General features: G+C 40.7%; 1 protein-coding gene across 12 annotated transcripts in view; it reads left to right on the forward strand.

The window, feature by feature from the left end:
- Positions 1 to 13,436, forward strand: part of RBMS1 (RNA binding motif single stranded interacting protein 1) — a 213,684-nt gene that overhangs the window by 117,687 nt on the left and 82,561 nt on the right. For 7 of the 12 annotated variants that reach the window (XM_089916776.1, XM_089916783.1, XM_089916785.1 and 4 more), the window contains exon 1: positions 51 to 1,161. In XM_089916776.1, coding sequence (XP_089772902.1) covers positions 881 to 1,161 — 281 coding nt within the window. In that variant the 5' untranslated portion in view covers positions 51 to 880. Of the gene's footprint in view, positions 1 to 50; positions 1,162 to 13,436 lie in introns of those variants that run through there. The other 5 variants (XM_089916778.1, XM_089916780.1, XM_089916787.1 and 2 more) reach the window with 2 other exon arrangements.

A 13,436-nucleotide genomic window follows, 5' to 3' on the forward strand; every position in this document is an offset into this window, starting at 1 on the left:
ACTCAGTGTCAGTGATGCCCTTGGTTAGTCTACTTATTATTTAGAAGATGTGAAGTAAAAAAAATTCCTGTCCTGGTGTGAAACTGCAGAGCATTTGCTGTGAGGACACTTTGGGGTGTGCTGACTTCCATGTCAAACTGAACCATTTAACTTCCTCAAAGGTCATGTGTGTGGCATAGGGACAGAGAACTGTGGTTTCTTTCGATTGGTTAACAATTATCTGATGTGAGTACATTTTCAGACATTCTTCCTAGGTGGCTGCCGACTGAAACCACACTGAGCCTGGCTTGCAGGCTTTGTAAAAGTTACCTTGGTTGCTGCCAGGCCTGGGAAGGTTTCCAGCTTCTACACCATTCTCACAGGGGTTAAATTTCACAAGGTTAGCCAGAGCGAAAGGTAGCCGACCTGTGAATCTTATCCAGATGTCTCAAGGAAGCCATGGGCCTGTCTTAGAACTAGGTGAAGTCTTCCTTATTTGAGCCTCTTGACTGAACTCTAACCTTCTTACAGTTGAAGAGTAATCTTTTTTTTTTTTTAATCCCTAAGAATCATCTCAATAAAATTGTCAGCAAGTTTCAATCAAGTGTCCTTCAGAATTTGAAAACCTTTTCAAAAGTCCAGTGATTTCTAAATGACTGTAGATTAAAATGATATTATCAATAACTTTATGCAAGTTCGTTTTGAGTGTCAGATGTGTTCCTTAAAGTATTTGAATAAAATCTTACAAAAACTTAGTCCTGTTTCAGGTGTAGGTAGAGAATATTCTGCTGAGTAAAATCCTATTATTCATGTTGAAGGAGAGGGTGTTTTTGTAGAATGAACAGATCTTTTTTAAGGTGTAAATTAAAATCTGCGGTAAAGTAGCTGAAGATAAATCTGTATGCATATCTTGGTAACTTCGTCTTGGTTGGGAGGTCATACAGCCTCTGAATGGTGCCGAATCGGTTCTGTCTGGCGTTCTAACGCTGCCGTCTTTGTTTTCCAGCAGTCTCTGGTCCCAGCCCACCCCATGGCCCCTCCCAGCCCCAGCACCACCAGCAGTAATAACAACAGTAGTAGCAGTAGCAGCTCAGGATGGGATCAGCTAAGCAAAACGAACCTCTATATCCGGGGGCTGCCTCCCAACACCACAGACCAGGACCTGGTGAAGCTGTGTCAGCCGTAAGTAGAAGTCGTTCTTGTGTTTAGCTCCTAAATATCTCCTTGATCATATTACAGAGTGAGATAAATTGTGTTATAAGAGAGGTTTAGTACAAGACAAATCTGTGAATGCTCATTCTGGTCACAGTTGACAGGGTTTCTAAGTTTTGAGTCCCTGGATGCTTTTTCAGTCAGCATGACGATCAACAGAGTGCCTATATAATAAGATAAATTGGAGCATTTGCTCAGTAGAATTTGACTTTATTGGTGCATGAGAAGCAGGCTATGAATTGTTTAAAAACACGGCTGGTTCCTTTTTGAGGAGTGCTCATATTTTGTGGAAGCACCTCTCGGGGCCATTCTGTCTCATAAGAGAAACTTTCGTCGTCACCGTTTGTCAGAAAGGTAGTTACCGTCTAACTTAATCCTAAATGGGTATAAACGCTAATGCCAGGGGGGCAAAGGTAGTCTGTCTTCACTCACACCTGTAGTTTTGTGGTCCGGGTTGTTCACGCTCAGCTCTGGGCATTCTTTTTTTTTTTTTTTTAATTTATTTATTTATTTATTTATTTTTAGCTGTGTTGGGTCTTTGTTGCAGACTTTCTCTAGTTGCGGCGAGCGGGGGCTACTCTTCGTTGCAGTGCGCGGGCTTCTCGTTGCAGTGACTTCTCTTGTTGTGCAGCACGGGCTCTAGCGCGCGGGCTTCAGTAGTTGTGGCACGCGGGCTCAGTAGTTGTGGCATGCGGGCTCTAGAGTGCAGGATCAGTAGTTGTGGCACACGGGCTTAGCTGCTCTGCGGCATGTGGGATCTTCCCGGACCAGGGCTCGAACCTGTGTCCCCTGCATTGGCAGGTGGATTCTCAACCACTGCACCACCAGGGAAGTCCTCAGTTCTGGGCATTCTTATGCCCAAAGTTCCTATTCCTCTTCTCACTGCCCCCCGTGCTGTGTCCTGAGATGAAATGTGCATACATGTATAACTTTGTTCCAAAGGAAATTTGCATTATATGCTTGTCGATAAATAGAATATAAGTATGCTACTTTGCTGCAATCACATTAACTAAGGAAGAAAGCACCAGTTTAAACCAAGGAGCCAGAAGCACTGCACATTGCGAAGATCACAGTGTAAAGACTAAAAGCCTCCAATCACTTTAAGCTATAAAAGCCTACACGTACAACAGCCTCTTTTATTTTTCCAAAGACAATCATGGTCCCTCACAAACAGAACTTTATATAACTGTGGAAAAGGACGTCCACTAAAGAATGTTTCCTGTTCCCTGAAAAGTATTTCCATTTCTAAACATATGATTAATAGCATCTTATTTTTGTTTTACTGGGTAAAGTATAAATTTATTACTTCTTGCTTTAAGAAAAAAATTTTTTTCAAAACTTACTTGGGCAGCGTTTGCAAACTGGAACTAAAAGTAACATCTGGCCTTCCATCAGGAGCACTGGTGGTTTTGCTCTGTTGTGTTTTTAGGAGGGTAGGACACTGGGAGGTGGTTCGTCAGCATCTGGAGAGCCTTCGGAAGGCCGCCACCCTCAGGACCCTCCCTCCGCCTTTCCCGTGTTACCCTTCTGATCAGCCCCTTTGGACTTTGTCTGCAGCCTTTGCTCCCAGGGCAGTGAAATAATGTCCTGTGCTAGGGATGACTTTGAAAGCAAGTCCAGCTCTTGGGGTTTGTCATGCCTGACCAGAGTCGGATGGAATTTTACCAGGCACGCCCTGCCCTGTTGCAGCTGTTCAAGACCACAAATAGGCCTTTTTGCTATCTTGTCTGCTGTTGACCTCTACAGGCATCTCCCTCTGCTTTTGCAACATAATTACAGGTAGATAGAGCACCTGAAGTCTAAGGAGCTAAAAATATAACTTTGTAGGACACAAAAGAATGAAATGAACCCTCACATCCTTGAGGTGTAAGAGAAGGGGAAAGGATTTCAGAAGACAAATTGTTCCTCAGCTAGTTTTGAATCCTGTAAGGTGAGTTGTAACATTAAGGGGATAGAGTTAAACAACCATAAAATACTAGAGTAATACCATGTTTTATATGCAGTAAATACGTATTTGAAAAATTAAACCAGCAGTTTTTTTTACTGAGTCAAATCATATTCCAAATGCAGCAGAAGAGCATTTGATCATCTTTCCTGAAAAATTCATCGCTTTGTTGTTGTTGGTGTCTTTGACATACGTGGATTTTCTCAGCATGTGTAGACATCGGTCTCTTTGCTGTTATCAATAGCAGCAAATAATGCTTTGCTACTCACTGTCTCCCATCATTTGCAGAACCCCAGGTTTGATATTTAGCTCTGATGATATAGTTTTCTTTATGTATTATACAGAGGCAAGACGTACAGTAATAGAGAACTCTATGTCAGTATCTGCTGAAAGCTTTGTTCCATTTAACACAGAGCATCTAATAAGTACCAGATTTGTCTGGTTGACACTTCTGTGTCTCAAAATGTGGAGAGAGCAAAAAGGAGCATTCCTGTTCCGGACTTAATTGTTTCCAGTAAAGAATAGCTAGTTGGCCACATGGAAGTGACAAGAACCTTATGGAAAAGTGACTCATCCTAGAGCTTAAAAAACTGGACATAATTAGAGATTTTTTAGAAAAGTTTCAGAAGCTTCTCAGCAAAGATAGGTGTAAATTCATAGCTCTAAAAATATATATATATTTTAGAAATAAAAATTTAGCACTGTAATTTACAAATTAACGTGAATTGTAGGAGGGGCAACAATTGAAACAAGTAATTTGGGTCTCTAGGGGACTTGGATATTTTAGAGGGTTATGTAACAGAAAAATGGAAAAAGATACCTAAGAATGTTTGCAGCAGGGACTTGATAACATACAAACAATGCGTGAAACCTGAAGGCAAGAATGACATGAGGATTGTGAAAACCGGAGAGGGAGACAGAAAGTATTTTTAAAAAGCTATGTTTGGAGTAGAACATACAGATGCTATAATGTTAGAAGAAATGACAGTGAAAAAGCAGATGTCAACACAAGAGATGGCAGTGAAAAAGCAGCCTTAGCCCAAGTCAGAGAGGGACTTGGGACACTGGAAAGTGTAGGTCAACATGGCTGAGGGAAAGGGGGCTCACACTGGAGGGTGGTCAGTTTCGGTGACTTGAAGGACACTGGTCTGAAGGACTGGGCAGGGATGTGACAGTGGTGATGGTGGTCAGGTGATAGGGAGTGAAAGGAGATCAATTTTCTAAGCGGATTTGATGAAAGAAGCTGACCAGCTCTAGCGAACTTCCGCACTGTGATGTGTGTATATATAGGAAGTCTTGTTGGGACCTCGTGACCACTCTGGCTGCTGCAGCTCTGCGCCCTATTTCTAAAGTGTTATCTGCTCAAAAAGAAGACATCAGTCCAGTTAACCAGCACATTTAGGAAATGGAATGAGCTGGGTGACAGAAAGGACTCATCTTTTACCCCCTGACCTTTAGATAATCTTCATTCTCCGCCTTCTCTAAAAGCAAGCCAAACCAAAAATTTTGCCTGACTGTGTTGCCCTTCCAACTTCTCTGGCAGATTTTCTAGGCAGATGAGCCGACGGCTGTTGGTGCTGCCATTTTCTCACTACCTTAACCCTTTGCATTTTCCTTTCAAGTTTCAGCTGAAACTGCATGGCATCTTCCATCTCCCTTATTTCCTCTGGCTTGTTTTCACTGTTGTCCACATCTCCTCAACTCCTTGCTCTTTTTTTTTTTTTTTTTTTTTTGCAGTACGCGGGCCTCTCACTGTTGTGGCCTCTCCCGTTGCGGAGCACAGGCTCCGGACGCGCAGGCTCAGCGGCCATGGCTCACGGGCCCAGCCGCTCCGCGGCATGTGGGATCTTCCCGGACCGGGGCACGAACCCGCGTCCCCCACATCCGCAGGCGGACTCCCAACCACTGCGCCACCAGGGAAGCCCAACTCCTTGTTCTTTTGATTTAAGTTTTTTTGGCTTGTTCCTCTGCAGCCCCATCCTCTCAGAGGGTTAGTCTCCACTCTTTCCAATTTTCTGCAGATTTTTCCACTTGAATATCTTACTCGCACCTCAGATTCAACACTATCTCCTTCCTCTCCAAACCGTCATTTTTCCACATTTACTCTCCCCAGGTTGAAGCTTTGGAGCAGTGTTGGCTATTTCCCATTATCCTCTTAGTCACCAAGCCCTGCGGCTTCTTCTTTGGCCTGTCTTCATTCTCAGAGCCGGAAGAATTGGGTGGTTCCTCCCTCCCTCCCTCCCTGAGGGGTGACAAGCAAGAACCGTTTGTTCCTGCTGCTGCCTCCCCTCGGGCCTCTCCGTTGCCCTTTCTTTTTTTTTTTTTTTTTTCCTGCGGTACGTGGGCCTCTCACTGCTGTGGCCTCTCCCGTTGCGGAGCACAGGCTCTGGATGTGCAGGCTCATGGGCCCAGCCGCTCCGCGGCATGTGGGATCCTCCCGGACCGGGGCACGAACCCGCGTCCCCTGCATCGGCAGGCGGACTCTCAACCACTGCACCACCAGGGAAGCCCCGTTGCCCTTTCTTGATTTTCCAAGGTCGAGTCTAAGCTCCCCCTGCCTCCTTCATGCGTGGACGACGCTAACCTCTCCATATTTATTTTTATGCATCCCCACCTCCCAGTCAGCATCTTACTTCCATACATTTCTGTTCTCCAAGGGCTTGTTATGTAGCAGCATGTCTGTGACTGTGTGTAATGCTGACAGCATATCATCTTCACAGATTTCTTACCTACAGTATAAACTCATGGTGGTCAGGGTGGCAAGATTTTGGTGCCCCAGAGTTACCTACCACAGTGCTAGGCAAGTGCCTTATTCTCAGTCAGTAGCCTGTAAAAGGGGTCAAATAATGCTTATATCATGAGGTTGTGATTCAAATTAAATCAAGTAATATAAGGAGAGGAGCTGGTGCACAGTCCAGGTCATTGAGCAAATATTAGTCTCCCCATGCCTGAGCCTTTACTCCTCAAAATCCTCACTACTAGAATAAATTTAAGTTATATGTAATCCTACATTTTAAATTAAGGAGAAAATACCAGATTCTGATCCTGAAAGCTGGGAAAGCCAGAGAATAGGTTATATTAACATGAACCACCAACCTTCTCTCCCTGAGGCGTTTTTTGGGGGGGACAAGGGGGGAGGGCCGGGGGGTGGGAGGAGAAGCACTTCACTCACAAAAGACTAGTTTTATCCTCATGCCACTCACCCCTGATTTATTCCTTGTCATAATACTGTAAAATCTTTTGTTGTGTCGCAACTAATTTTTCTGAAAATTTAAAAACAACTTTTGGTCCAATAAAAACAAACAAACAAAAACAGTATCTGGGCGCAAGGTTTGGTCCATAGTTCTTCCTGGTTTGCAGTAGGAGCAAATATGTGGGTCTCTGTTGGCCAAGGATGGACATTTCTGTGATACTGACATCACATGAAAAGGTCTGCATAACTCAGTGTATCAACAGCTTATTTTAAAGGAAAAAGTCTTATTGATATTAAAACAAGATGAGGTATTTCTACTCCTCCCACCTTCTACAACCTTTTTCTCATTCCCAAACCAATCCTTGGTCAACCAGTTTTTTGGGTTTTTTTTTCCCCTTTCATTCAATAGATATCTGATTCATTTCAAAGTACAGTAAAACATGATTTTTATATAAATGTGAAATTAAATCTAGCCTATAATATTATAGCCTATTACTAATTAAAAGGAAATATTTTTGATATAGAATGTTTCCTTGGTTGTAATATCCAGTATATTTTCATTTCCTAGTGCTTTGTTTTCTGTTTTCTGCAAGTTTTCCTTATTCTTTTGAATATAAAGCAACTCTTAAAAAGGTGAAGCGGAAAAGCAACACAGATCAACAGAGGCAGACATAAACAGCCAACCCTAATTTAAGACAGAATAAAGTAAATGTTATAATCAGTGCAGTGTTCTGGGAGGGGTCGGAGAAAGTCTTCGTTAACCTCGATACCAGGGGATAGCTTTTGGGGAGGAGATGATTCTCAACCTTAAAGGACAAGGTAGATTTCATGTGGGGTGGAAATGATAGTGTCCTCCAGGCCTCCAAAAGGGCCCAAGAGATGTGAGCGTGCTTGGATGTTTAAGAAAGCACAAAGAACACTTCTTGGTGCGAAGCTGCCATTCAGCAGTTGTTCGTTAGCCAGGGCTCCTGGTGCCCGGAGTGGAGAGTGTGGATGTAGAGCAAAGAGAGGCTGAGATGCAGTTTGGGAGCATATCGTTAGCACTTTGAATAATAAGCTGAAAAGTTTGGAGTCTGTTCTTTAGTTACAGAAAAGTTGGCCCATGGAGTGGAAGAGAAGCATAATTCAGTGTTTTCTTTTTTTCTCAGAATGGTAATTACAACAGAAGTCAGAAGGTTGGCTTGGAGAAGAGGGCTGTCATAGGCTGAGCTGACGCGACCCTGAACCAGGGTGGTGATAGACGATGGAGGGGAGAGGCACTGGGACGGCAGGGCGCCTTAGAGATAGGAATGCGGGGACTGAAGCATGATTAAAAATGACTGTAAGGTTTTAGCTTTGAATAAAGTGAAAATGTGAGTTTTCACTAACTGAGAGAGAGTGCACAGGAAGGGCACAGACTCTCACTGATTCTCAAACCCTAAACTCCAGCCTCTCCCTGTGTTCCCCAGATGTGGCCATCCTTTTATTCATTCATATAAGCCATAAACAGGGCCCACTGAACTAAATATTTTTCTGAAACCACTAGTTGTTTTGTTGAACGCTGACTTTAAAAGAATAATATAAGTTCTGACTATAGTAAAAAGTCAGGGCAACTGTTAGGAAAATGGACAACTTGAAATGATAAGGAATAATTCTTTATACATTTCCATTTATCTCTGTAACTCTAAAATTTCTTAAGCAGTTTATCTGCTGAAAGTTCTTTTTTCTCTACCCTGGAATAAAATGATCATCCCTTTTATTTCAAAATCATTAGGCTACTTTTAAGGTAAATTTGAAAGTGAAGGCATTCTAGTAAGATAAATACAGTTTTTTATGCTTAATTAATCAACCTTTAACCCTAATAGGAAGTTAAACCTTAAGTGTTTACCCTGAAAGTAACAAGGGCCTGACAGATCCACTATTAGGAAATCCCAGGTATATATGAAATCCTTTGGAATTTATATAAAGTTCAAGAAATGAGAGTACCTGAAATTGAAAACAAAACAATGATCCTGGGATGAAGTAGGAAAAATCACTCCACCCAAAAGTGATCTGATTCTCACTTTCAAATTGAAGAGAGACTTTAAAGCCAGGTAACCCAAGGCCATTCAGGTATCCCCAAATGACTCAGTCCAAGAAGACTGAACATACCCTAAGTTATTAATACATTTACTTTAGGAAAGAAACACAGCCCACATGGATGTATGCTGGAGTATTCAGACAGCTGTACAAACATGAAAGACATGGACCAAAAGATTTTATTGCCTACATTCAGTATTATTCTAAAGTCAGACTTGTGAATCTTACAGACCCATAGCTCTTGATATAGTGTTAAATTAGAAGCTGACATATCTCTTTGAGGCATACTTTACCCTTCAATTGACGTTTCTGGGCAAGTTGAAGTAGTGTCTTAGTGGTAGCGGCGGTGGTGGTCATGGTGTATTTAACTCACACACATCAACAATGAAAGACCCACAGATTGTTTTTTCTTTGGTATCCACCACCTCTAGGATAATTGAAATTTGGACATACTGAGTTGTATTGTATTCCAAAGCCATTTGAGCTTTTAGGTTTTTTAAAATTGCATTTTACAAGGGTACTGAAAACTGTATCTAGCAAAATTTTATTAGGTTCCTTTGAAAGACAGTCAGAAAAAGAAAAGTTAACAGAAACATAGAGTGATAAAAAAAGAGTTCTCTCATTAAATGTGTGCCTTAACAAAAATGTTTTATTGACTGGAGTACTTAAAAAAAGCTCTCCCCAAAAGTGAAATTGAGTTAAGATGATGTTTGCCATAGATAATCATAGCAAATGCATGCCATTTTTCTTTCTGTTGCTATTATATAGCTCCTTGCGCATATATGCATTTTATTTATATGGTAAATAATAGGATTTCTTTTAAGTTCCAAATGTTTTTGTTCTGTAAAGCAGCTAATTTTTATCCTCTCAATAATTCTTTCTTCATCGATCTAGAAGATTCTCAGAATATAAAATACTATTAGCAATAGTTTCTCGGACTTGGCTTCTTTTATTATTACTAGCATAAGAGGGTGACACATAATAATTCAAAGCGGGCTTAGACCAAGAAAATTGGGCATTTTCTGAAAAGTGTGATCTAAGATGTGAAGTTTTCAGACTTTATCTCACTCTTTTAAAAAGGTGTGCCAATCTATTGCATCAAAATATTGAGTCATTAATTGTAATTTAACACTTTCTTCATGGACAGTATTCCAGTCAGGGTCTATATAGTCAAAGAGTAAAACAGGATGCATTAGACACTGAGCAAGATATATATCATCTTTGTGATCTTTTTTTTCCTCTAAAAATGGAAGTCAAAGCAGATTTCAGAGTTGAGGAGCAACAGTGTGTATTTAACAGTGTGTATCTCCCTAGTCATCTCTTGGATAAGCTATATAAAATCATTTATTTTCTTGTTCACGTTAATTGCTTCCTTTTCCTTCTTGGTATGAAAGAATTCTGGCACTTTAAGAAATACTTTGTGTGCAATAGATCTTTGACGTACCAAGATATAGTCTGAAGACTTTTGGAAATCCCAGAATTTCACAAAAATAATTTCAGCATCAAAAAAATTCTCCACAACTACCTGCTTTCCAGTAGAGAACCAGCTCTTTCTTAGACCTCTCTTTGCTCTTTATTTTTATCATTAGAACTATCAGTTGGCTTTTTTTAGGGGGTGGGCAATTTTCAAAAATTAACACAACATTTAATCCCTTCTTGAGAGTTACTGCTACACAATTAGAGCAAAACCTTCTTGAAATATGGACCCTGGGTGATGGGCTACGCTTCTTCACTGGCTGCATGACTCACTTCCCTCTGTCTGAGTGCCCATGATTCAAATACATACCGCAGCAAAATTTTAAATTACTCCAGGTCAGAGACTTTCAGTGTCATCACAAGTAGTTGAAACCTCAAACATTAGTTATTGCCAAGTACCTACTGCATGTATGCATTTGATATTTTGGCAGAAAACCTCAATTATGTCTATTTTCTAATTTATTCTCTGTGTAAAATCTGCTGGTAAGCATGGATATTTAGAGATTTAGCCAAGCCTCCTTACTGTCAGTTGACCTTTTTCTTAAGGGTTTCGTTTTGTTATTCCTAGACATGATTAAGAGCCTTCTTCCCTGTATTGCCCAAATACTGCACACACTGTTGGCAAACCAATTTCAATGTTAGCCTTAGCAGAAGTTAATTGGGAACCCAACACTGAAGATAATGGCCAGAATCAGAAGAATTTTTTCAAGAGCATCCTCTCCTTCTCTGTGAGAGCAGATGGAGTTTACTTTATGTTCATCCCCTGTTCCTCTGTCTGAACCTTAGGTTTCTGTGGCAGCAGCTTGGGGGTGTTTAACCATTAAATGAAGTTGAAGGTATCATCAGGAATAAAAGCCTTAAGTCTATATTTGGCAATTGTGCTTGGTTTGACTTAGAATTTCCTTAATGGGATAGCATGAATATTAGAAATTTACAACCTCTCCCTTCATCTTTCCCCATCTTCATTTTATAATAAATATATGGAAAACATTTCTGCATAATGTGTAAACACCTGAATAATGCCAGCAGCTAACCTTTGACAGATATTTCCTGTGTGCCAGGGACTGTGCCAGATGTTTTATTATTTAATCCTAAGAACAACTTTATGAGCAGTATTGTTATCCCCATTTTATTCTTTTAACTTCTTTTAAAAAATTAATTGATTAAAGTTAATTTTAATTAATTTTTTAAGTTAATAAATTAAAAAAATTTTAATTTAAATTATTTAAAATTTTGGAAAATATATATTCTTTTTTTCAGATTCTTTTCCATTATAGGTTATTACAAGATATTGACTATAGTTCCCTGTGCTATGCAGTAGGACCTTGTTGTTTATCTATTTTATATATGGTAGTGTGTATCTGTTAATTCCAAATTCCCAATTTATCCCTCCCCCTCAGTTTCCCCTTTGGTAACCATAAGCTTGCTTTCTATGTCTGTGAGTCTATTTCTGTTTTGTAAATAAGTTCATTTGTATCGTTTGTTTAGATTCCACCTGTAAGTGTTATCAGTCTTCTCTGACTGTTATCCTTATTTTAAAGATGGAGTTGAGAGAGGTTTCCTTCTCTTATTGCTCAGGATAATTCAGCTGATGATGGTAGAGCTGGGACTTGAGCTTGGACAGTCTGACTCTAGAGCCCATACTCCGAACCACTGTGCTTTCTACTTCCCCAAACATACTCTGAATGCCAGTTCATTATCTTCATCCTCCCTTCATCAGTGCCCACGTTCCTCTGTTTACCACAAGCTATAAAAAGACTCATTTCTCCGGGATCCTAAAAGAGATATTCAGCCATGATAGATTTAACAAGATTTTGTTAGAAAAATCAGCTTTCTTTAAGTCCCCTTGAGTAGCCAGCAGAATCAAAAGCTCAAGGTAAAGGCGGGAGGATAGAGGAGGAACTCATCTTTCCTGACACCTAACAAAGTAATCCCTTCTAATGTAGCTGGTTATACACAACTCAGCTCCTGGTTAGCTGTCTAGTGTGCCGCTCCCCTGAGATTACACAGCACAGAGAAGGTATGTCATTTGCTTGATGCCTGAGGGGCTTAGTGCATTACAAAGAGAAACATTCTTTTAGGGATCCCCATCTAACAAATCCAAACAACAGTGCTTTACAGAATGGCCTAACATAGCATTCTAATTTTACTAGAAGTATAAATCTGATTAAAACATAAGACCAAACCTCTTCTGAGGAGAAATTAAAGTAGAAGTAAGTGAGTTGTTAAGCATCGTGCCTTTGATTTTGCTAGATACTGCACTGGGTAAGGCACATTTCCTGCCCTCAGGGAGGTTCTTGTCTTATATGGAAAATAAACTTCACACATCATGTAGACCAGAATGTGGTGTTGTCACGTGAGAGACAGAAAGTGCTATGGAGATTAGAAGATAGGGCGTGATTGCATATGATTGGGTGGGCATCAAGAAAAGCTTGGCATTTGAATGAGTCTTCAGGAATGGGTGAGCAGCTCAAGCCCAGGTTTAAAGCCAGTACTAGCCTGGCTGCCTGCCTTGTCTGGTCTTCTCTAGGACCATATCATGGGGTTCTCTAATCCCAGAAGAAGGCTTGTACTTCACTGGGAGGAGAGTAGGTCCAAAGAGGAAGATGATTTGGTGAGTGTAAGATTTTGAGTGTAGGAAACTGGGAGTTTGGTACCATTAACAGATATAAGGATCAGGAGGAAGAGCTTGGTTTTTATTCTTGCCGGCAAATTCTCATCTACTCTCTGCGAATTCAAATTGAGTACCTGTCTGCTTTATGAATTTGTGTGCTTTTGATATGGCTATTAAGTGGAAAGAAACAACACGTCAGTTCCAGACTGATGCCTCTTCAGTGCAGAAGAGAGACTAGTAATTAAACCTGATTATTTGTCAGCTGGAATACTGTATATTGGAAACTTTCTGCCGATGTAGCCCTTATGGTCAACCCTTCGATCTATATATTCCTCCAACATGTCATTATTTTCATAAATTTTTATAGTTCAGTTTTAGGGGCTTACACTTTTTAAAACGTTGCTTTTTGTTTAATAACATGCTCTGCAACTCCCTTGATAGGACCGTTTGGCTTCAGACTGGAGACTTTTGAGAAGAGATTTTGTAAGAGAGCCATGGGACTGAGTGGGAGGAGAGGAGGACAAGTTTCCCTAAATGGGGTATCTAGAATTAGAGAGGAAGTGCACTCATAACACAAACAAACCTGGCCAAGTTCATGGCTGTGCCAGGGGACGTGGACTCTTGCTCCTCCTGGCCGTCCTGGCCGTCTGTGTCCTCACTGACCTGGCCACACCAGGCTTAAACTTGTCTAAATTGGTTAAACTTGCTTATGGAACCAGGATCACTTGTCTTCCTCGTTTTCTCTTAATGCCATAACATCTTTCTATTACTCAGACGTCTGTGAGGGAATCTGTATGAAAAACTAAGATTTTCTGAATGACAGTAAGTCCCCTACATACGAGCCTTCAAGTTGCAAACTTTCAAAGATGCGAATGTGCCCCGGTACGCCAGCTGTTGTACCGTACCTTTCAAGGTACTGTACTGTAAGATTAAACATGTTTTACTTTTTGTGTTTGTTT

Source organism: Delphinapterus leucas, chromosome 8 (genome assembly GCF_059928025.1).
Source record: "Delphinapterus leucas isolate spDelLeu-1000000601 "Yukka" chromosome 8, BTC_Dleu_Yukka2, whole genome shotgun sequence".
Taxonomy (NCBI): domain Eukaryota; kingdom Metazoa; phylum Chordata; class Mammalia; order Artiodactyla; family Monodontidae; genus Delphinapterus; species Delphinapterus leucas.